The 25,519-nt window shown below is 47.1% G+C and overlaps 1 protein-coding gene across 2 annotated transcripts in view; it reads left to right on the top strand.

Annotated features, from left to right (window-relative positions):
- Positions 1–25,519, top strand: part of Xylt1 (xylosyltransferase 1) — a 286,991-nt gene that overhangs the window by 240,032 nt on the left and 21,440 nt on the right. For both annotated transcript variants that reach the window (XM_052200661.1, XM_052200654.1), the window contains 4 exons: positions 3,102–3,182; positions 14,501–14,717; positions 17,341–17,517; positions 23,277–23,539. In XM_052200661.1, coding sequence (XP_052056621.1) covers positions 3,102–3,182; positions 14,501–14,717; positions 17,341–17,517; positions 23,277–23,539 — 738 coding nt within the window. The remainder of the gene's footprint in view (positions 1–3,101; positions 3,183–14,500; positions 14,718–17,340; positions 17,518–23,276; positions 23,540–25,519) is intronic.

Here is a 25,519-nt window from a genome sequence, read left to right as displayed (position 1 = left end):
CCATCCAGCCAATCCAGCGAGCCCACTCACCAAACAGGGCTTTGCTTTGAAAGGGGGCTTTATGCAACGGCTCCAGCCCCTCCCCAACCACCCTCCCTCCCCCCAAGATGTCATCCCTTTGAGACGTTTTCATGTGGAAGCATCACTAAGTAAATTCGCTAAATGCCTATTCATCCCCATCAGATGGGGACCCGGTGAAGCGGGAAATGCGAAAATGGCCCCGGCTCCAGCCCTGAAAGATGCTTTCTGGGGTTGCTAAATGGAGCCACAGCAGGCTGACCCTGGGAGGCCCGAGACTTCCCAGAGGGGGATCCTAGAGCCTGGCCTTGGCCCCTTCAATCCTCCTTCCTAAGCTTCCCCCAGAGGCCCTGTTTATTATTCCTGCTGCTGGGGACCCATTCAGAGGTTAACTTATCCTTTTATTCATCAAGACGACAATAATGAACTGTCGCAGAGTGTGGCAAGGGTTTGGTAAATAAGAGTGGCTGAGATGAGGAGATGGAGTGGGCTTCCGGATGGCTGGGAAATACATTGCTGATTTTCTTTAATAAAGTCATCGCATAGCTGCGTACCTCAGCGGCTCCTTGGAAACCCTTTTTAGCAGGAGGCCACAGCAACCTGGGAACCTTGGCCACCCTGGTTATCGCTGTCCAGACCCGCAAAGGTTGACCTTTCAGGTCTATCCCTAGGATTCAGATAGAGAGATAGATAGATGGATGGATGGATAGATAGATAGATAGATAGATAGATAGATAGATAGATAGATAGATAGATAGATAGATAGATCGGCAGAGTTCTGGTGCACAATAGATTTTTTTACCATGCTGCAGATTCAGGAGACCCTTCAGGCATCTACCTAGTTTGGTTGGCTTCTAATTGGTTTTTATTTCAATAAGAGGCTGGGACATTGACCACATTTCTTTTCATCTCAGGTGTCTTAATGACATCCTGAGTGGAGCCAGTGAGTGGATACAGGTTCAGATTGACAATGCTGAAGAGTGGCAGAGAAAGAGAGAAGGGCTAAGGGCTGAAGGTGGCACAGACCGGGCACCTACGAGGTGGAAAGAGCAAAGCAACATGAGTTGAATGTGTGCCTACTGTGTGCCCTTGGTGAAAATGCATGATGAGCTTATTGTGTGCTCAGTGTGTTCAGATGTAAGCAGGCAGGAGGAAATTAATTCACAGAGGGCCACTCTCTGTTCAGAGGGTCCGGTGACTTGTTTATCCTTTAGTCACATGGTGGGCCGTGGCAGTGCAGCTGGAATTCACCTAGAGATCCTTCCGATGCTGGATCTTAGACGTTGCTTTCTAAGACATTACACTGCTTCACTTAAGCCCAGCACTAGTGTTAGGGAGTTGCACACACAGAACATGTCACTCAAGCATGAGGACCTGAGTTCACACTCCAGCACAGGCATAAAGTCATAAAGAGTAGTGAACATCCATAATCTAAGCGCTTCTTCTGTGAAAGGAGACCACAGACAGATGTGGGAGACTCCCTAGAAACCTGCTGGCCAGCCAGTGTGGAGTACATAGAGGTGAACGGAAGACCCTGCCTGCAACAAGATAGAAGGCGAGGGACTAACACCCTAGGGTGTCCGCTGACCTCCTTTCTCTTGAGCATACACAGAAGCAACACACCCACACACAACTCAAAGGAAGAGTCCAGCCTCCTTGTGTTCCCACAGAGCCTCTTTCTTCCCACCTCACCCAGGCAGGAAGAGTAGTTAACCTCTGCTCTCTAAGGAGTGCCCCCCTCCCCTAGCAGAGGACCCCTGTGATGGTGACAAAGAAGCTGTCACATCAACACCATTTACCTGTTTGGGATTATTCAGTGGAAGAGGCGACTGCATCTCTGGCAGATGGAGACCTGTGTGACTGCCTTTTAAAATACTGTCACAGCTGTATGCACAAGCTGATTAGCTGTGACGGCACTGTGAACGCTGAGATTGATGGTGATAAATTTGGGATAACAATGCTGGGAACGATGTCATCCGTGTGCAAGGCACTTCATATTTTTTAAAGCTCAATCCACAGCCCGGTGGTTATCGAGGACTCAGATTCATTCACTGCTCCCTGTGCACTGAAGGAGTTCTACCTCAGCTCATTTTAACTTATGCATACCTTCAGCATTCATTCAACAAGCATTAGTATCATCCCTACTGTGTGCCAAGAATGGTACTGACCAGATTCTTGCCTTGTGGACCTTTTATTGTAAGGTAACCAAGAAAGGGCTTTCAAATGGCAATAGAGCTGTCAAGTCAACATCGTGATGTGATAAAGGTGTGCTGGAGGAGGCAGGGCTACTTTAGGTGGAGTAGCCAGAAAAGGCCTGTCTCAAGAAATGACATTTGAAAATCCTAAATGAAAAGAACAGGCCAGAAATGGAGAGGACAGAATGGCCCCGGCACAGCAAGTGCAAAGGCCTGAGTCTGATCTATGACATTGGGTTGAGTACTGATGACTCTTGTTGACTGTGACCAAAGATGTAAGACACTGTGCTGGTCCTCAGAGTTCCCTGCAGAGTAGAGTATGTGGGAAACAATACGCAAGCAGCCTGTGGCTCTAATTGTAAACTTGACAAAACCTAGACTCACCTGGGAAAACAGTTTAATGAAGGACTGCTTATATTGGGCTGGTCTGTGTCTTGTCTGGGTATTAGCAGAATTAAGTTAATTGTCATGGGAAGACCCAGCCAACGTGTGTGTCATTGTTCACTGGGCAGGGGTCCTGACCTTTATGACAATGGAGAAGCCAGGATGAGCATAGCAATTGCTTGTCTCTGTTCTTGACTGTGGGTCTGCTGTGTCCAGAGGTCCCCAGCTATTGCTGCACTGGCTTTCTTGATGGACAATGACCATGTCCATCACCTTTTTCTCCTAAATTGCCCCTTTCCTGGATGTCATCACATGGCAGCCAGAATGAAACTAGAACACAGCCTGTTCTTGGGCAATGTGTCAGGCCCAGGGATAGGACCTACCAAGAGCACACATCACCAGACTGTGTGCTGTGGTCAGAACAGGAAAGTAGAGTGAAATCTGCTTCCTAGGACTAAAAAAGGAGCAGAGGACCCTGACTTTCTCTTCTGTTTGTTTCCACAGGACAAATGACCAGCTGGTAGCATTTCTTTCCAGATATCGAGATATGAACTTCCTGAAGTCACATGGCCGGGACAATGCAAGGTACTGCACCACAGAGATGGAAAGCTGTCCCTGAGGCTGTCCCCAGGTTGATCTTAGACCACTAGGGGAAAGTTTGCTGTGTGAGAGCTCCAGGGTCCCTCTTGTTAGTCGAGGACAGAGAGAAGCAGGCGCTTCTCAGTCTTACAGCTTTTCTCCCAGAAAATATTTTGAACTTATTCCTGTATGTAAATCTGTGTGCATGAGTGTTTAGGTGCACATGTGTATGCAGGTGCACATGCACCTGTGTGTGTATGTAAGGGAGTGCCCATGTGTATACAGTGGCACATGAACCTTTGTGTGTCTGTATGGGGGTACACATGTATATGCAGTGAGTGGCACATGCATCTGTGTATGTGTATATATGGGGATACACATGTGGATGCAGGAGCACATGCACCTTTGTATGTATATATAGGATGTCCACATGTGTATACAGTTGGACATGTACCTGTGTGTGTGGGGGTGTACATGTGTATACAGTTTCACATATGCCTGTGTATGTGTATGTATGAGGGATATACATGAGTGTGCAGTGGCACATACACCTGTGTATGTGTATCTATGGGATGCACATGTGTATACAGTGGCACATGCACCTTTGTGTGTGTGTATGTATGGGGTGTAGGTGTACATGCACCTGTGTGTGTGGAAGCTAGCAGACAGCAAGTATATTCTTCGGGTATCATCCACATGGTGTTTGAGGCAGGAACCCTCACATGGATTTAGGGGATTGAACTCAGATCTTTGGGCTTGCACAGCAAATGCTTTATCAGCAGTGCCATCTCTCCAGTCCACTTAGAACCTTTTATGTCTTTGTCCTCCAGTTCTGAGTAGTCATGGTTCATTCTCACTCGGTTGGTAGGTAGACTGAGGACTGCATCTTAGTAACATCCCCACATCCTGAAGGTGTCCTGTGATCTCCACATGCTGCCATGTATGCACACCTGCACCTACTTACATGTACATAAACACATATACACACACATGTGAATGTATACCCATACACATACAGCATCTTTTCCTGGTGGGAGAGCGCCCCCTGGATTCTGGCACTGGACATAACATACCCTGGTAGTTCTAGGAATCATTATGGCCTATTCATATTTTGTGTTTGGTCTTTTTGATATTTCATGTGCGTTTGTCTGTGTGCTTGCTTGCTTGCTTGCTTGCTTGCTTGCTTGCTTGCTTGCTTGCTTGCTTTGGTAAAGTGGTTCATGACATCTCCCATGAGACTCTAGATCTCCCATTAACTGTGACAAGCCTTGGGGCCCCTCGCCCTGTGTCTGACTTTGCTCAGGGCTGACATCCAATCCCATCCCATGTTCCCCAGGTCGTGGCAGTTCTTGTCTCTGTTCCTGATCTGACTGCCGTTGGGATTTGAATTTCCAGTCTCTGTCTAAGATGATCTCTGCCGTGGCTTGTAGAGACAGCAGGCTTTGTGTCTCAGTTTACCTTGTCATCTCACAGAAGCAAACATTAAACTCCCTGCCTTGACCTTTCAAGGAGCGATCCCAGAATGCGTGGGCTGCATTATTTCTTCTTTTTCATGTCATTTCAGCAGAAGACTCTGCATCTAATAGCCCCTTCTTGATCATATTCTTCCACTGTATCTAAAGGAACTCCAGAGCCTGACAGCACTCTGTGAATCCCTATCAGTTAGCATAGCACATTTGGGGCCACGGGTGGTAGAGAGGCTGGCTGGACAAATACAAATCACAGCCCCTGTGGTCATCTCCCTGCTAAGACCCTAGCACTTGGCTAGGATCCTTGGCCCGTTGCATTTGACATTGGCTTTATCCAATGCAGAGTTAAGAATTCATATCTTCGGGGCTGGAGAGATGGCTCAGTGGGTAAGAGCACTGACTGCTCTTCCAAAGGTTATGAGTTCAAATTCCAGCACCCACATGGTGGCTCACAACCATCCTTAAAGAGATCTGATGCCCTCTTCTGGTGTGTCTGAAGACAGCTACAGTGTACTTACATATAATAAATAAATCTTTAAAAAAAAAAAGAATTCATATCTTCTGAGTTCAAGGCCTGAGTTCAAGGTCTACAGACTGAGTTTCAGGACAGCTGGAGCTACACAGAGAAACCCTGTCTCAAAAATCCAAAAAATAAAATTAAAAAAAAAGAATTCATATCTTTATTCTCCGTAAATGAAAGTTGAGGGAGGCTTCTAGGGCTCAAATGGATTCTTCTAAGGTTGCCGAGTTGGTGAATGACAGGATTTGAACCCAAGAGTTTTAGGCAGCAAAGGTGTGTGTCGGTTATATCTAGGGATAATTCTATGGAGTGTTCATTTTAACTGATATTAATAGTTGGGAATAAAACCCATCTTCTCCTCCATGTAGCCCACAGTACGTGATTGGTCCAAGCAGCTTACATTGTGGGCAAGGAACCAGCTCCATTCATCAACACATGTTAAAAACCACACCCACCCCAGCAGTACTGTTTCAGGCTGATCACTCTTTAGTCTCAGCTCATGGTTTTCCAAGTGCTTCCCTAGTAACTTGGTAGCATAACTAAAGTCATGGGCTTTGAGGTCCTACCTCCTAGGTTGAAATGCTGATCTCCTGTGTTTCAGACTGCATTATATTGCTTGTATAACTTAACCTCTCTGAGACCATTCCTTTACCAGTAAAATGAAAAAGTAACAGTCATAAATAGGTAGGATTAAATGAGATGTTGCCTGCGATGGAGATGGTGATGATGATGGTGATGATGATGGAGATGATGATGCTATTGCCATGGTAAGCATAAAACCAAAATGCTACTGGTGGGGATGTATCCCAGACCTCAGCCCTTGTATGTACACACACACTCAGTGTGACCCAGGTTCAATGGTGGGGGGGCAGATAGTTCATACTCAGAAGTCAGAGTAGTTGGCTCAGAGTCAACTACAGCTAGCATGCTGCTAGCATACAACATGCTGCTACATACAACACCTGCCTCTCAAACCCAAAGCCCAAGTATCACAGATCAAAATTGCTCACAGATTCCTATATTCAATCTTTACATCCTCAGCTGGGACTCTTTGGTTTACATGAATCAAGTACGATAGTTTTCAGTATTAATTTGTTAATAAAATTAATTGATGTTAATTGATTAATAAATGAATTAATGAATCACCTACCCCTTTCTTCCCTTTGTTAGTCAAGTCTTCCCTTGCTGTGTGTCAGGGCTTCCCACAGCCCATCTCCCATTGCCTCTCCCCAGTAGGCAGGGATGAGGCCAGCTGAGCTCTGGGTCCCATACCACTGCTTTAGCACAAAGAATTCTTTCAGTGGTGAGTGACACAAGCCTGCTTCAGGCAAACTTGTGGACTAGGAGAGTTAGGGGAACAACTTCCGCTGACTTCCGGTATGGCTGAATTGAGCAGCTGAAATGTCCACACAAAGGCAAGATAGTTCCATTTTCTTGAGTGTTGACTTAATTCTCTAGCTTTAGGTTGTGGCCATCAACAGCTCAGTAACTGATTTTATCTTACAAACAAGGAAGCTGAGATACAGAGAAATGTTGGTCTCACAGCATCAGGGCAGGGCGGGGACTCAAGCCTGATGGACAGACTGTGTCCAACGGAGCTATTCCCAAAATTCCCACAGGGTGTCATGCCTCCCTATATGCCAGCCCTGCTTTGTTCCAATGTGCCAGGTGCTTTTCTTTCTCTTTTCTTTCTTCCTTCCTTCCTTCCTTCCTTTCTTTCTTTCTTTCTTTCTTTCTTTCTTTCTTTCTTTCTTTCTTTCTTTCTTTCTTTCTTCCCTCCTTCCTTCCTTCCTTCCTTCCTTCCTTCCTTCCTTCCTTCCTTCCTTTCTGTAATTATTAGCTCTTTGAGACTATTGTACAATGTATGTCTTAGGGTTACTATTGCTGTGATGAAATACCATGACCAAAGCAACTTGGGAAGCAAAGGGTTGATTTGGCTTACACATCCATATCACTGTTCATCATCAGAGGTGGTTGGGCCAGGACTAAACAGGACAGGAGCCTACGTAGATGCTGTTGATGGGTGCTGCTTGCTCCTCATGGCTTGCTCAGCCTGCTTTCTTCCAGAACCCAGAACCACCGTCCCAGAGATGGAACCACCAACAATGGGCTGGGATTGCTAATTTTTAAAAATGGCCTACAGGCTTGCCTACAGCCTGGTCTTATGGAGGTGTTCTCCCAGCTGAGGTTCCCTCCTTTCAAATGGCTCTAGTCTGTGTCAAGTTGACATAAAACCCAGTCATCATAAAGTGATTATATTCATCTTTTTCCCCTGTCCTCCGGATCCACCCTATTCCTACACACCCTACTTAGTTCTTTATTTTTAATTCTAAAAAAAAAAAAAAAGAAAGAAAGAAACTAAACCCATCCAAACCAATTTGTGATACCCATATATTCTTGTCCCTGTGTCCTTTTACTGGAGCACGGGACTATGTTCTTCCCTCCCTCTCCCTCTCCCTCTCCTTCTCCCTCTCCCTCTCTTTCTCCCTCTCCCTCTCTCTCTCCTTCTTTCCCCTCCTCTTCCTCCCCCTCCCCTCCCCTCTATCTTCCTCCCTCCCCCTCCCCACGCTTCTCCCTCCCCCTCCTCCCCCTCCATCTTCCTCTCACCTCCCCCTATTCCACCTTCCTTTCCCCCCTCCTCCCCCGTCTTCTTCCCCCTCTCCTTCCCTCTCCCAGTAGCTGTCAGTTGTCAGTACCCTCTTAGCTAGGGGTAAGACTTCATGCCCACCTCCCATCTCCCTGTTGAGATTTAGGCTGGCTTGTGCTTGCACAGATCTTATGCATGCTGTCACAGTGAGATCATGTATGTTCCTGCTGTGTCCAGAAGACACTGATTCTCTATAGTCAACCACTGTCTCTGGCTTTTTACAGTCTTTCTGTGTGCCTTCTTCAGCATTGGTCCCTGAGCCTGGGGTAGGTGGGAAGGCATTAAAGCAGAGGTCTCACTTAGAGCTAAGCACTGTGGCATTTTTTATTTTCTTCACAATGACCAGTTGTGGGTCTTTATGTTAGTCTACTGCAAATAGAAACTTCTCAGAGGAGGGATGAAGCATGTATTTACTTATGGGTATGAACATATGTCATTAGGAGTCAGTTTTATATTATGTTCATTTAACAGATCAATACTAGTAGCTTTTCTCCTCGGGGAGAGAACTTGTGTAGCCATAGGTTCTGGAGTTGATAATGTGCTGGGTGGGTCTGAGACAACGTCTGACAACGTCTCAGACCCACTGGACCTCAGCATTCTCCCCTTTGCAATGATCTGCTTTCCGAAGCCCATTCCAGTCTGGCATGGCTTGTGTCTGGCCTGCCTCAGGTTGCAAGTGCCTCGATCTTCCTTTCTCTGGAGCCTAACAGCCACCCTGACCCTCTGCACCCATCTCCAGCCGCTGGCAACTCATTTTGACTTTCAACTCCCACTTCGAGGAAATGGCATACAAGGAAACTGTATTGCAATGGCTGCTAAATTGGTCCAAACTGTTCCTGTAATTAAATGAATGGGAGTGCTGTGCTCACTGCTTCCCCGAGTTTCCATCCAAAAAACCTCAGTCCTAAATGGAATGACTGACATGTGGAGCGTCGTCATCATTCCCTAGGGAGAATCAGCTGGACCAGAACCTGTGCCCTGAGTTTATTCTGAGCCCCAAATCATGGAACTTTCTCTGGGAGCTCCTTGCCTCTGCTCAGATGCAGTCTGCCTGGGTCTCAGTGTGGGGACAGGGAAATAAAAAGGAAAACTCCGCTCCCTCTGATACAGTAGCTTCTTGTGGGATATTTTCTGTTCTATGTAATTTCTCAGTCACCAGGAAGAGTGCAGCATTTGGGACGTGATATAATGCAAATGGTAAGACAGAAATGTTAGCATCAGAATGTCATCTCTGGGGTTGGAGAGATGGCTCAGTGGTTAAGAGCACTGATTGCTCTTCCGAAGGTCCTGAGTTCAAATCCCAGCAACCACATGGTGGCTCACAACCATCCATAATGAAATCTGACTCCCTCTTCTGGAATGTCTGAAGACAGCTAGAGTGTACTTACATATAATAATAAATAATCCTTAAAAAAAAAAAAGAATGTCAGCTCTGCTACATCTTAGTGTGGGTCTCCAGCACACTGACTGGCCTTGCCTCTGTGTAACAACAACAGGGTGACCTGGCTCGCTGACTGCAGGAAGCTTCACACTGTGAATATGGTACCCCATTCCAACCTCTCTTGGTGGATGCTTTCTGATTGGAGAGAAACATACAGCTGAGGACCAGAGGCTCACGGTGTCTCATCCCAGCCCCCCAGGTCTTAACGGCTTGTCACTGACCCAGTTGCAGCATAGACGTTAACCATCCAGGCCAGGAGTCGCCTGCCCTCCCTCAGCACTCTGTGCTCCCACAGAGGACTGCAGAGACCCTCTGGAAGCCGCTAATTATCTGTGTATTTGCTCCCTGTAAACTGTCTGTAAACTGCAGTGATGAGACTAAGGTCAGCACTATAATTTTCTAGGATTTACTGAATCAGAGCCAAGCATGATGGTGCAGGCCTGTGCAGCCATCTGCGTGAGGCTGAGGAAGGAAGGTGGCAAGTTCAAGGACAGCCCGGGAGAGTTATTGAGACTTGACTCAAGATGAAAAGTCTCTAAGAAGGAACCAGATGACACCAGTGAGATGGCTGAGTGACAGGGCGTGGCCACAGAAGCCTGGTAATCTGAGTTTGGTCCCCAAAGACTATGGAAAGGCAGGAGGAGAGAAGCAGCGCCACAGAGTTGTACTTTGGTCTCTGCATGCACATCATGGCACATGTGCCTGCACGCGCGCGCGCGCACACACACACACACACACTGGTAGGACAGAGTGCAGACACAACAGAGTGACAGAGACAGAAAGACAGACACACAGGAGGAGTAGGTAATAGTTGTTTATTAAAAACTAAAAACAAATAATTGATTTGTTTTTAAAAATGACTGACGACTCATTTGGTGGAAAGTACTTTTTGCCAAGTTTGATGACCTGAGTTCAAACCCCAACACCCACACTGAGGAAGGAAAGAACCAACTTCTGCAAATTGTTCTTGGACCTCCACATGTTTACCATAGCATGTAATAGAGACACACGAGCATGCATGCATGCATGCATGCATGCATGCATACATACATACATACATACACACACAAGGAATAAATAAATGCATGTAAAATATTTAAATACAAAGGTGCATAAGAGAGAACTACTCAGTGGCAGAGATCTTGGAGACACGTGCCAGGCCCCGAGGTCCAGTTCCTATTCTGAAGAAACAAAGAAGGAAGCAAATTAATATATAGCCTCTTGGGACAGTTGCTTTGAATAGGAAGCAAACAGGGAAGATGATGGAGAGGCCTCTTAGAAGTGCCAGACATGTGACTCCAGCTCTCAGAAAGGCTCCTGGAGTCTTTCCACTATGGGAAGAACAGACAGGTGTAAGACTGGGAGAGGATCCAGCTCCGATCTGAAGCAGCCCAGGCAGCTCCTCCTTCTCCTGTCTGCACTCACCTGTCACAGGCAGCATTCCCACACTGGGTACCAGAAGGACTCTGAGCAGCACCAGGCATCTCCCTTCCCTGACACTGAATTAATTCTCCAGCTCAAATCCCACTGGATGTGTAAACAGGTAACTGATTAACCTAAAGTTGGCAAGTCCGCAGGGAGCCTGGTCAGGAGCTCCCCTTCCCGTCCCCCCTTGCTCCCCTGTAGATCTGCTGTCTGGAGTTCCTTTAGTACCATCTTGCTTCCCTCCCCTGGCTAACACGGAGCATAAAGCGAGTACATAATTAATACTGCACCTCTGGTGGAGAAAGCAGACAACATTCCTATGTTTCCACTCCTGACTTAGGTATTTATCACACTTCTGGGATCCCGTGAGTTTCAGGAGCTACGTCACATTAGAACTTTATGTTATTCCCACCCCACCCCCACCCCACACAGGACTGTGACTACGTGGCCTCCCATTTGCCTGCCATGGACCCTTCTGTTTTTTCAAGACAATGTGAAATAATCTTTTCCGATTGCATGAGAACTCACACACTCTCCTGCCCCCATCTCCCTCTCCCCTCCCCCCAGTAAAGACTGCATGAGAGAGTATATCATACTGGATTCACAGCTGCTAGGCTGTGGTGTGTACTCGGCAAACAGTAGCCGACAGTACGTACTTTGTTCTCTGCCTCTAGATGGGAGAAAAGAACAGAGATGGTGTTTTCAATCCTTGTCTTAGCAGAGACCAGGATCTGGAGTAGCAAAGATGCTCTCTGGGGCTGATAAAATCATGACTCTCCCTGTCCCTTTAGCCCTGATAGTCACCAAAGTGGTCACCTGAGTGGTCACCAAAGATGCTGGAGTCTGCCCAGATCAAAACCTAGTGCTAGCTCCTGGCCAACTCTTCGAAAGGCAAGCCACACACTTCTCAGAACCCAGGAAGTAAGAGCTTCTATTTGAGATTCTGGAAGCCCACCCTGAAGGTGCGAGTCTGAATGGGGCCCCCAGAAAACCTCCTTTCAAAGAAAAATGAGACTCTTATCCTCGGACATTGTCTCCTTAAGGCGGCAGAACTGCTCAGATCCCTCATCTCTGCCCTTTCAGAGGGGCCCAGGTCAGCTGAAGCAGCAAAGAATGTCAAAGACATCAAGAGCTTACCTTGGAGTCCAGTTCAAGACCCCTAGCTCTTTGACTTTGAGAGTTACTTAGCCTTTCTTGGCTTTGCTTTATTTGAGGCAAGTTTTTGCTGTGTAGCTCCAGCTGGCCTGGCATTCATTATACAGCCCAAGCTGATCTTGAGTTCAAGGCAAGCCCCCTGCCTCACTTTCCCAAGTCCTGAGATTTCCAAGCCTGACTGAAATTACTCAACCTTTCCTCTAACACATCTGCAGCATGTCGGATGTTAGAGCCATTGGGTGGGTACCTGGTTATGCCATTTCTGTGACTTCCTGGTTGTCTAATGCTTGCAGCTCCTGCCTTTTTTTATTGTCCATTCATCCCTTAAGTAAACATTTGCCACTCGTATCTGGAATATGCAATGCATTATTCTAGATCTTACAGTAGAAAAAACAGAAGACAAACATCTCTGCTGTTTTGAGTCTTATACCTGGTGAGCAGAAACAGATTACAAATAAGGACCTTGAAAATGAGGAAAAATATGCAGCAAATAACACTAAAGCATGGGAAAGATTCAGGATGCTGGGACTGGGAGAAGGGGGTCGCTTACAGAAGAGTCCATTGGATTCAGGATGCTGGGAACAGGAGAGAGGTGCCACTTATCAACTGGAGTCCATTGAAGGTTGTCCCTGTTCCTTGCTGGGATGACTAGTGCTTACTAAATGCTTTGCAAAGCCCTTGCAGGGGCATCTGATTTGGGAGGCTGTTGGGATTACAATGATGGGTTCCTGGAGATGCGTTGAGCCTGGCTCTGCACAGTGCCTGTGCTGTTGTGGCACCACCTGTTGCCCAGATGCCCCAGGGTAACCATGGCAAGGAGAAGTAAAGCTGGAAGGGTGGGGTGAACATTCTTAGTCCCTTCTGTCCATTATGAATCCTGTAGATGCAAACTGGTGCTCAACCCTCGTGGGAGAGGACCCAGGAGCCAACACCTATAAAGAGAGGGGGTCTTTAGACCTGTGCTGTCTTCCAGCTTCACCCTTCATGTTTCAAGTTACAATGAGTGCACAGGACAGGGAAAATGAAAATTTAAAAATTAAATAGTTGGCTCAAAATGTTGACTCTGCTCCCCCGGTTTCCCCCAGACTCTTGGCTGCTGCCATCTTCCAAAACAAACCAATGTCCTCGTAGTGCCCGTGGCAGGAGGAACTTGTTCTAATCGTGAGGAATGGGTTGTCTTTATTTACTCATTTTAACCAAAGTGCACACTTGCAGCTTATCCTGTTTGAAATGGCAGTAAACATGGAGCCTGGTCCCCTGAGGTCATGAGCATTTCATTTTGGAGATGACATGGACATGAATATTGCATTTGGGTATTATGACCCCAGACACCACATTAAAATTAAAACATGCTATTAGCCCATAATAATAACCCATAAACACTCCTGTTCCCTGAAAGGAATTTGCTAGGTTCTCACCCATCTCTCTGATAGCATGGTTTCCATATGGATTTTCACAGAAGTTATCTGAAATTTAAGTTTTTAGCATAGTTCTGTGCAGCCACTGGACACTATTGTGTGACTATTAGTAGCCAGAGTCAAGGCAGGATTTGATATTTCAAAGCTCATGAGTCCATGGATATTTCAGAGTCCAGCATGCTTTTGTGGAAAGGGATAGTGTGGCTACAACCAACAGCTCCCATTGGATTCCTCAGGAAGAGTAGGTATTTATGTATGAACTCAATAGAAAAAAATAAGACCAGGGACACTGGACACCTAGGTCTTCTGCACATCTGGGTGTTCTGGTGGATTCTGCTGGCATGTGAGTCCTGTGTGTCTTTGGAAAAGGTGTCAGCCCAACATGGTGTGGGGGTGCTGCAGGTATGACAAGGAGAAGATTCCCACAGAGGTTTGTTACTCAAAGCTTCAATGTTGCATATGCCTGCACCAGCCCATGGCTCAGAAGGCTGGGACAGCAGAGGATCCCTGCATTGGGAGCCTTCTGGACTGTAAGCTCCCACACATACCCAGATCATTAGAATAATGATCACTTTCCTTCATGTTTGATCCCCGTGAGCACCTCAAAGCATACCTAGCACACAGTAGGTATTCAATAAAGACTCACTGTGAGTGAACTGGACGTTCAAGAAGAAAGCTAGTTTATAGCTCTGCCCACAATCCCGACACACTCACTTTCTTAGATCTTGTCTAAGGAGCTTTCATTTTCCTGGCTGCAGAGAGAGACAGAGACACACAGAAAGACTGAGAAAAGAAACACTACTTCTGCCCTATCTGCCTTGTAGTCCTAAATGAGGTGTGTGTGTGTGTGTGTGTGTGTGTCTGTTTGTGTATCTCTGTGTGTGAAGGAATTTCATAGCACTGTGCTAAGATGAGGACCCCTGATCTGCATTCATTCATCAAACTGCCACAGCAACCACTAAAAGGCTCTTGGGAAATATTCTAGGGAAGTGGGGGCGAGACTGAAGTTGCTGGGTAGACTCTCTGGGCTCGGTGGTTCTATCCAAGAGGGCAAGAGTGACTTCTGCCCCACAGGCGCTATGCCCTGCCTCACTCAGGAGGAACAAGAGGTAGACTCTGCATGGAAGTCCCCAGCTCAGATGAGCACACAGGAAGCTCTCAGTAAATGTGGTGGCTGCCAGGATACTGTCTTTAGGCTCTGGGAAGACCTCTTTTACCCAGGTCCTCAAGGCCAACTTGTTTCACCCAGGTTCATCCGGAAGCAGGGCTTGGACCGTCTCTTCCTAGAGTGTGATACACACATGTGGCGCCTGGGAGACCGGCGGATCCCAGAGGGCATTGCTGTGGATGGCGGCTCCGATTGGTTCCTGCTAAACCGGAAGTTTGTAGAGTATGTGGCGTTTTCCACGGATGACCTGGTGACCAAGATGAAGCAGTTCTACTCTTACACCCTCCTTCCTGCTGAGGTGAGTTCCAGGAAAGCCCCAGGGTGGGGGAGGGGAGAGAAGCTAGGTGTAACCTTAGCAGAGAGTGAATGTTTGGCAATGCGATCTTGGCTCCAGCAACTGTCCTCTGACCCACCGGACAGTGCTGCAGTCCCTGCAGACCTTGGCCTCGTAGTAATAACTGTGGTACACAGTATTGCCAAGGATGCTGCCCTCAACCTGCATGGTCTCTGTATGTGCAAAGTAAAAAGAAAAGAAAAAAGCAGCTCTTGTTCAAGTCACTCAGCCCCTATTCATAATAGAAAAAAAATTCCAATATTCTGATTTTTGTAGAAAAAGATGTTACTGCTATTTGCAGCAGAAAAAAAAGTGTTAGAATTGCACACCTTCTGACTGTTGATGACACTCTCTGCAATTGTGTGGCGCATGCTAACAGTTGCAGGACACAGCCACATCACATCTTCCAGTCATCAATCATGCAGTAAAGTAATAACCATTTTCAGCACCAGTAATCCCTTTTCTCATTTGAATACAGTTCTGTCACTCCTGTCAATCCCTGATAGTGCTGTCTTCATTGCACACACACACACACACACACACACACACACACTCCTAATCCAAAATTGCCCCGAGACAGCCAAATGGGATGTCTTTCCCTGGCCCTCTCCATTGCCAGCCATCATGGCTCAGCCCTTCCTGTGGAGCCTGTGGAGCAAGCCCCTGAGTCTTCTGTGACATCAAGGTGCAGCCCCCATTGCATAAGGCTCCATTCTAAACAGCCTGGCACATCCTGATTTGTTGCCGGCTATGTGCTAGATGCTACCTTCTCTCAGATCTGAGCTTGTAGCTTCTAGCTTCATCTTCCTGACCTCAAGCCAGTTTTATCCTGACTTCTAACCTCAGGAAGAGCACAGTGTTTGTTCTGTTTCCACAGAACCTGTGACACTGCTCATGGGTGGTTCTCTGCCTCACCCCTGCTGGGCCTCAAGCTCTGCTCACACAGCCAGGAACAGGCCATGCATCTCTGTGGATGGTTCCCATGTATAATCAGGCCAGGCTGTCCACACACCTCATTGTGAGAAACCCAGCCTCCCAGAGCCAGATTTTGCTATTCTGCGCGCATGTTAAGTCATCAGCTTTTAATCCTATTTCAGCGAAAATCACCTTTTCTCTCCATTCTGATAACCTCCTCATCCATTATCTTGCAGGGAATTTCTGCATCGTTATAAAGGACACAGGGCAATTGGTAATTGGGTACTTTCCCCCACTGCTTGATGGAAGAGAGGTGCCTCTGTGAGCTTGTAGACAATTCAAGTTTAAATCCAGGTCCCCTGCCAATGTCATTAGCATCAAAGGAAGGCAAGTGAGTGGCCTTGAGTGGCAGGTGGTACTTCATTCTGCCCATCCACCCATTTAGACAAGAGTCTCCAGGAGTTCAGTAGTTCTCGGTGCTATGCCAGCCACGCCATGGGTACCCAATGCTCTGAGTGCACTCACTTCCATACCCCTGCCTCAACACCTGGTCCCTAGGGTCTCAGTCAGTCCCTCTTCCTCCATTGTGCTGTGTCTGCCTGCTTGTTCTTTCCTAGACAACTCCAGGGCTTAATAGAAATCTAAAGGCTGTGTCCATAAATCTGCCAGTCAGACACATATCCACCAACAGCTTCCCCTAGGGGAGCAGAGCCCAGAAGAAAATGTATTCTCTGGTTGGCAGAGACTGTTATAAAATAGTGTTGAAACAGGAATCTCTTTCCCTTCTGTCTCTTAGCATCTCAGTGGCTCCATCCAATGTCTCCCAGCATTGCCTTTCTAACAGGATCCTGGGAAGAACTGGCCAAGAGTCTTACAATTAGAAAATAACAGTGGGTCCTGGTTCATTACCCCAAAAAGTATGCAGCCCACCTTGTGTCATAATGGGCTCCTGGTTCAGTACCATGGACAGGAAACAACCCCTCAATATCCTGTTTAACCTTGCTGTGAGGTCAATGGTTCTTGATTAAGCACCATGGACAGAAATACACCCCTAACTCCAGTTCTAACCATACTTACTACCTTAGTGCAGTGGCTCCCTGTCCCAGCACTACCAGCTGCAGCATCTCTGCCCCACCTTTTCTTGTGTTGTAGTGAAAGTGATGGGCAGTTGCACTGTGTGGATGAAGCCACGAACCTGGCCTTTCTCATCCAGAGATGAAATCCCAGCTCATTAGACATTGTTAGAAATCTATTTCAAATCTGACCTGTTTGTTTCCAACCTGACTCTCTGCAAACAAGAGCTCTGGCAGCCCATAGTTTTCTGGGGAAGCTGTCTCCCCCATGTTTGCCTCTGGTCCCCATTTATTGACACATCCTCCGAAATTCTCCCTATTGGTTAAACAGATAGCCGATGTCCTGGGTGATAAAGGGCAGATATCTTTATATCGGATCCTAGGCACTAGTGAAGGGATGTTCAAGGCAATGGATTTGTAGGTAGGATTAGCCGGGGAAGATTAAGGAGATAGATGTACCCTGGTGGACTGGCCTGGCAGCTGACACTGTGTGCCTGTTGAGAGACTATTACTGTGCTTGATGGTTCTTAGGAAGGGCATGCCAATCCGACATACTTGGTTGTGTTACTGGGTTCTCAGTTACCTTTTTTCTCCTGCAGTCCTTTTTCCACACGGTCCTGGAGAACAGCCCTCACTGCGACACCATGGTGGACAACAACCTGCGCATCACCAACTGGAACCGCAAGCTGGGCTGCAAGTGCCAGTACAAGCACATTGTGGACTGGTGCGGCTGCTCCCCCAACGACTTCAAGCCCCAGGACTTCCACCGCTTCCAGGTGAGCCCGCATGTCCCACCACACCATCTCAGAAGGCCACGGCCAGCCTTTAAGGCCACACCGTGCATGGGCCATCTTCCACTCACTGCCCAATCTAGCTATAACCAGGGTTAGCAAGCATATATCCCATGATAGGTGGCTGAACCTTCCTCCCCAGATTGACTCATTAACCCCCCCCCCCAATAGTCCTGCCATATGCGTGTTGCTGTTATAAGGATCCTTCCACCTTAGTGAGAAAGAAACTGAGGTGCAGAAGGTTCCAAAGCCTTGTTCATGATCATACACCTCAGGCTAAAGAGATGGCTCAGTGGAGGAAGAGTGAGAGATACACCAGAAGCTCAAGGACCTGACTTTGGATTCATAGCACCCATAGTAGGAGCCTTGAATGCTTATATGTCTTTAACCACAGTGCTGAGGAATAGAGAGACAGGAAGTGAGGTGTAGTGGCCAGCAGGGGAGTAGCTGGAAATGGTGAGCTTCAGGTTCAGTAAAACACCTGTCTCAAGGCAGGAAGCCCTCGTGGGGGTGGGAGGGATGCTCAGTATCCTCTTCCAAGCTCCATATACACACACACACACACACAGGTGTTTACACCTGCACACATGCAGACAAACACTACACACACACACACACACACATACAGAGAGAGAGAGAGAGAGAGAGAGAGAGAGAGAGAGAGAGAGAGAGAATGAGGAGACTCATGGCTGTTCACACATCCAATCAAAGATGATGTAACTTGAGGCACCCATGGCATTCTTAACATCACCTCTGCATTGTCTCTCAGTCACAATCTCCTGGAATATTTGTCAAAAACAATTTTCTGGGCATGTGCTTGAATATCTTGAGGGAAGGTTTTTATGTTTACCCCAGCACTCTTGACATTGTGACGTGGTCACTGTGTTGGTAGGGACCATCCTCTGTGATCTCTGTCCACAAACTGGTGGTTGCACTCATCAACTGTCAAAGGTATCTCACAGCATCCCAAAAATGTGACCTAGGTTCAAATTAGCCCCTTCTTGGAAATCACCAGTCTCCAGAAAAGTCTAGACTACTGGTGTTATTTCCAAAGTAGACCTTGGGAAAACCTGAGGAGTGTCCAGATTGGGAGACCACCATGTTCTATACACTCGAAGGATGAATACGAGGTGATGTCTCTGAATGGCCTTTCGCTGTGTTGTTCTGAGCAGTGTGGAGGTAGCAGGTAGGAAATGCTCACCTGCCTGATATAAGCCCTGAGGGCACTGTGGCCTCCAGGTTCAGCTCTAGATGGAATCTCTTCTCATTGTATATGCCGCCCCCAGGACAGTGTGGTACCTGGAAGGGGCAGGGCTCTGAATTTCTTCCTCTTTTCCAGCAGAATTGAAACAAAGCCCCATAAAATGCTTAAACAGAACAGGTAGGGGTTACAATAGTCATCACATGGAAATGATATCCTGCTTCTCAGAAAGATGGCAAGAGCAGCATCACAAGCTGATGACGTCACAAGACATCCTTGCTGTGGATAGAGCCATTTGGCATAGAGCCAAAATGGCCTTTGTGGAACTTCAGGTCTCTTAAGCTGGTCCTGTGGGACATGGCCACACACATGCAGCATCTCCGTTCCCAGGAGGCTTGTCCAAGAGTCTCAGCCTCCTCCTCAGCTACAAGTCAACATCAAGCAGGGATTTGTAGCTGGTCTCCATTCTGTCCTGTTGAATGTTACCAGCCATGGGCCTGAGCCTCGATAGTCATTGGCTTTTCTGGGTTGGATATCATCTGCTCTGTGGGTAGAGAAACTGAATCAACAAAGGGATTCAAATCACTCTTCTATGGCCATGAAGCTAATGAATTTGGTAGGGCTAAGGACAGATGGGTATGTGGAAATTTTTACCATTAGTTTCCACTAGTTGTGTGCTTCTCTGGTCACACAACAAGCAGCCATTTTTCTGTTGTCATCTATACTTCCTGATGTCCCTACTTAGCATCTTTATCTGCCTATACTTGGTGGTGCACTGAGAGCTTCCTGGGGACCCTCAGACCCATGGTAGCTTAAGCATACACTTGGGTGGTTTGGGACTCTCCACTCATGCAGAAAGGATGCACAAAGATGGCTGCAAGGGGGAAATGCCTCATCTATCTAAATAAAGAAAAGTGACCCGCCCATGCCTCTGTCTAGGGAGATCCCTGCCCTCACTGCAGACCTTCAGCATTTAGAGATGGCAGCCCAGAGCCTTGGTATGCTGATTCCTAGGGGATGTTTCTCCCTTCAGGGTGTTGGATGTGTCATTTGTATGCCAGCCCCCAACATCCTGAGGACATCATGGTCTCCAGTGAAGCCAAACTAACTAGATAATGAACTAAATGTACACAGCTTTCTTTTGCAATAAGTAAAGATCAAGGCTATCTTTCAACATCTAGACTCAAGAAACTGAAGAAGCAAAAAGAATAGAAGGCTTTCCCCCCCCCCCCCCCGAAAGAACTCTGAGAAAGAGAATGATAAAAATAGACGCATACCCTTGGGGCTAAAGAGTGATTCCTGCTCTTGTGGGGACCCAAGTTCAGTTCTCAACTCTATGTCAAATGTCCATAACTTCGGCATCAGGGGATCAATAGCCTATTCTGGCCCCCTTGGGAACTCACATGCGTATGCCATTCACACACACACACACACACACACACACACACACACACATGCATACAAATAAATTCTTCAAAAAGAAGTGTATGCTTGTAGAAGATTTTTCTGTCATCAGAGAATGGCAGATGGAGGTGGAAGTCATCTTGCCAATAAGGCAGATTATCTGACCCTAGAAAATGACAACCTATAGGTCAATAGGGAACCCGATAGCCAAATTAAGTGACAATGGTGGATCCCTTAACAGCAACTGAGAACACATGCAAGTAACTCATGCCTGTGCCTATTTCGAAGGCAGGGAAATTGAGGTGAGAGGAATTGGATGACACTCCTAAAGACACGCATGCCTAGGAATAGCAGAGGCTACGGACTCAAGTGGCCTGACTCCCTATTGCTGTCCAACCCCTCTCCAGACAGACAACCTGGGGCTCAGGAAGGGAAGATGATGGAGTGGCCCACACGACTTCAGGATGTTTCTTTCTGAAGGGCTTCCTGCTCACTCTCTAATCTATCCTAGAGGGATGTGGTAGGAAGAGCTTAGGGTTTGGGGCTGTGGGATTTGGTGCAAGCATTAGGCTGTCAGCATTTCCTGAGTGTCGATTCCCTCTGAGAGACAAATGTAGATAAATATCCTCCTCGTCTGCAGAAGGGGGGTAGCAACCCTGCCTGGCAGAATTGCCAGAGGCTTAGGTGATGAGACTCATCCCTTTGTTTTTCTCTGTGCAATCGGTGTCAGTGCTGCAGCTGTTGATCCTCAGGAGGGCCCACGGTGTCTGACCCACAGCAACAGATGGCCAGAGTGAACTCCTCAAGGGACGGGGCTGGCTGGGCTTTATCTCTTTGTGCAGTCCTAGGCTGTGGGTCAGCACACCACAGCTCCCTGACCTGTCAGTCCAGCCTCCTCTTATAAACGAAGCTCTGTTGGGATGCAGCCTCCATAGCTCATTTACTATTTTGCCTCTGGATATATCCTGGCTTCAGAGTTGAGAGGTTTCAGTGCTTTACGTATTTACTGTTTGGCCCTCTGCTGAAGATGTTTGTGAAGCCCTGCCTTAGAAATAGCATAATGCTTACAGATGGTAGGTGCTTCGTGGTTTTTTTGTTTTTTTTTAATCTGTTCATTGTGTACATGAATATGCTTGCATGTGAGGTGTGTGTGTGTGTGTGTGTGTGTGTGTGAATAGAGACCAGCTTCATCTACTGTTTTTCTGGACAGTCTGATGTAGAACTCAGTCCTCTAGGCAAAACAGCGTCCATCTTCCTACCTGCAAACATCCACCATGATGTAGCCTATGGACTGTTAACATGACTGCAGCACAATTGAACTCTCACCTGAGTATCTAGCCTGCTGTCCTGTCCTAGTTGCTTGTGGCCCCAAGGTTCTCAGGAAGGGGGCAGAGTAGAGAGGCTGGGGAAGTTTAACAGGAAGAGGCTCTATCTGTTCAGCTATGGCACCGACATCTCTGCTTGGTGCAGACCTCCTAGGTGCTCTGTGGTCACCCACACTCCTGCCTGTAACCCCTCACCCAACACTCTGAAAGTAAGCCTAAGAAACTCATTGGTTCCCCAGGGTGAGCATTGCTTTAATTGAACCTTGGTTTGACATTGAGGTCTTATGAAGAAGAAGTACTGTGGTCACCCACACTCCTGCCTGTAACCCCCCACCCAACACTCTGAAAGTAAGCCTAAGAAACTCATTGGTTCCCCAGGGTGAGCATTGCTTTAATTGAACCTTGGTTTGACATTGAGGTCTTATGAAGAAGAAGTAGATAAGTTTCCCTAAAGGAGGTATTTTAACAATACTCTCCATGAAGCAGGGTCTCTCCATAAACCCAGAATTCCCAGATTTGGCTAGGCAGTCTGACCAGCCAGCCCCAAGGATCTTCCTGACTCTGCCTCCATAGCCCTGGGAGTCCAGGCACACACCACTTGCCCAGCATTTTTGCACAGGTCCAGAGATCGCAATTCAGGAGCTCATGCTTGCAGAGCAAACACCTCCCTAGCTGAGCTGTCTCCCCTAGTCAACACACATCATCTCTTTGACTTTCAACCCTAAGTCTTCACCCAGGATCTGCCACCGATTTGCTATCTATCTGTGAACAAATCTTCTCCCTCTGGGCCCATTTCCACGTGCTCTCATTTCACATGGCAAACAAAATCACCCAGGAGCTTCATTTGGGATTTACATTTCTGAATGTCATCCCTAGGGTTGTTGACAGAGTAGAGAAAAGGCAAGATCTGTGGGTCTGCATGTCTGGAAGTCTTGCTCAGACCACGGTCCAGCCAATCACCACCCTGCGATAGGTTGTATGGAGTCTTACTGGCTCTAAGAAAACAGCTGCTGGTCGACAGGAACTTTTTATTTCTATTGTAAAATGGTTATCTAGCAGATCTGTAGTCCTGAAATTCCAGATTAGCTGAGACAAAGGATAATATTAGGATAACAGAGAGGAAGGGTCATAGACAAGGTAGAGTCCCATATGTGAGTGATGGCGTTTTTCTTTGGAGCCACTTGGAAAGCTGTCAAGTGCAGAGTGCCATAGTCCCAACTCCCCCTGGAGTGTCCCCTGTGAGCCCACAAGTCAGCTAAGGTGCTAGGGGATACCAGGGCAATGACAGGAAGACGAGCCCGTGTTTTGTCCAAAGGGATGGTCCGCTATTCCAGTTTACCTACCATTGCCACCTCAGAATGTGACCCAGGTTTGCCACAACAGCCACTATATAAAAGGAAGCCACCGTTGTTTCCACTTTGTAAACATTGCCAGTGAATTTGATTTTAAAGCATTCTCCCAGCCAAGTAAAACACATCCATCCTGGGATGCTGGTCTGTGACCTTCACTAAAAAGCTGGGAGCCAATGCTCGCACTGAACACCCACGGTTCAATTTATTTCAGGGTCATTTGAGTGGTGCTTCCTAAATGCCCACCATGCTTTGATGCCTTACAGATACTAACGTCATCCACTCTCTGTATGACCCATTTTGTAAAGGATAAAGTTGAAAACAGGTTGTGGAGTCACAGGGCTGGAGTTTGAAGCTGGCGGGTTTACTGCAGTGCCTTGCTTCTCCTTGCAGGATACAGGATAAAGATGACCCCCACTGCTTGATAATAAAACTTAGGTTTTCTTTTTTCTCTCCTGAGCACAGCAGACAGCCCGGCCCACCTTCTTTGCCCGAAAGTTCGAAGCCATAGTGAACCAGGAAATCATTGGGCAGCTAGACTCTTACCTGTACGGGAACTATCCTGCCGGCACCCCAGGCCTCCGCTCCTACTGGGAGAACGTCTATGATGAACCAGATGGCATCCACAGCCTCAGCGACGTGGCCCTCACCCTGTACCATTCCTTCATCCGTCTGGGTCTTCGAAGGGCTGAGTCGTCGTTACACACGGATGGAGAGAACAGCTGCAGGTGAGCCAGGTGCTCAACTGGGTCCCAGGCAGAAAAGGGTGCTAATGTGGTGCTTTCTCCCCCCCTCCTCCTGATCACCACATGAGTCTCTATGCTAGCACTCTGCTCCTCCCTTCAGTCTCTGAACACAAGCTGTGATGTTGGCCTTAATCATTGTCATTGCTTATGCTACCTACATGTACTCTCCCTCCCCCTCCCCCTCCCCCTCTCTCTACTCCTCTCCTTCCCCCTCTCTCTCCTAGTTTCTTTCTTTCTTCCTTTTGTTCTTTCTTTCTTTTTTCCTTCCTTCCTTCCTTCTTTCCAATTGGCCTGTCTTCCTTGGCTTTTCCCTTTTGCTCACAGTATCGTACTATGTCACCCAGACTGACCTTAAGCTCACGGTGATCCTCCAGCCTCAGCTGCCACATGCCAAGATCACAGATGTGCACCATTATTTTGACCTTGAGCAAAGTCAGATCCTCCGACTCTCAGTTCCTTCACATATAAGATAAAAAGGAAGTGCTCCCAAGCCACCTCTCGAGTGTGTATTATCATCGTCACTTGAATAGTATCTTACATGCTGAGTGCTCAGTAGCTTACACACAATTCTGGTACCCTGGTGGCCCTGGATAAAGTGTCACAATGGTTAGCAGTGAGTGTTCTGGTTGAAATAGTGAGTGCTTAGCTGCCCCTCTCGCTGTTCTCTCATTGTGGTCTTTTATTTACTGTGTCATCACTGTACAATCTAGCTTTCCCAGTCATTAAGGCTATCAAGTCCCACCCTGTCTGAAGCCTGTGTGTGTTATAGCAAGCACTTTTACCCAATGAGCTATCACCCAATCCCTCTCTGGGATCAGAGAGTCCAGACACCCCCATCTCTCTCCCAAGCCATCACCTCTAACAGGCCCATCACATGTGACTGTACCACCTAGTATCAGTGTCAGTGAGTATCTTTCCCCTGTCCAGTCTGTGGGAAGAGTATCAATCTTGACACCACTGATGGTCTACCCAGTGTATAGCACACTGATGGTCCCAAACTTGTCCAACAACTGTCCTTCCAGCTTAATCATAAGCCTCCTAGAACTTATAAGATAAATGATCTTATAGGAAATTCCAAAAGACACTCCCGATTTATTTAGGGTTGTTGAAACTTTCTCCTAGTACTTGCTTTGGAATGAAGCAAGCCATCTAGTTGCCTCAGGCCCAGAATCCTTTGGCTTTTCTCCTTCATTTTTTATTGTGATGGAGCTATTGTGCCTTGCCATGGGCAAACCCATGTATTTATGAATCGGAGGCTGGGAATAAATCAGGACAAAGGACCCTTATCCCAAAAAGGCAGAGGAGAATGAATTGCTACCCGTGGGGCATCTAGGGAAATAGCAAGTTCCTTTTATCTGATCTGGGCAGTTCATGCACTCTGTGTAGTTGCAGGCTGTGGTGCAACCTTTCATAAGACAGTGCTTATTGATTCAGTTTCTCATTATAAAGTAATGCATGTGCTTTTGCAGAAATGTTTGATATAACAGATTCAAACATAGGAGAACAAGAAAATAGAGGCCACTTCCAATCCACCATGCAGGGATTGAGATGCCAATATGTTGCTACAAAACCTTAACTCAGACCCCAGCAAATAATACTACTTGTAAGTTAGTGTGAGTCCCACAGAGGACATTGTGCACACTAACCTAGATCACCTGAGGTTCATGCACTTGCAAGTCAGGATGAGCCCTGCATGAGGCGCTGTGCATGCCAGTCTAGACCACTTGTGCTTCTGAGTTCAACTTTTGCCCAATGTGGTTAAGATGTCAACTTGAAGTTGACTACCAAATCATTTGCTTTTTCAAGGCAACTAGAAACCCAAAACCGTATGTTGCTTTATTTTTCTGATGCTCACCTTATTTAAATAAGGGATGGAAGTGGGCCAAACAAATGTTCCCAATGAATTCTGTAAAGTATTGTTCTGCGTCTTGGCTATTTCCCTTTTCTTGGTGAAGCTGCTGT

The sequence above is a fragment of the Apodemus sylvaticus genome, chromosome 1 (genome assembly GCF_947179515.1).
Source record: "Apodemus sylvaticus chromosome 1, mApoSyl1.1, whole genome shotgun sequence".
NCBI lineage: Eukaryota > Metazoa > Chordata > Mammalia > Rodentia > Muridae > Apodemus > Apodemus sylvaticus.
The sequence above is the reverse complement of the archived record's forward strand: the minus strand, read 5'-3'. Positions and strand labels throughout refer to the sequence as shown.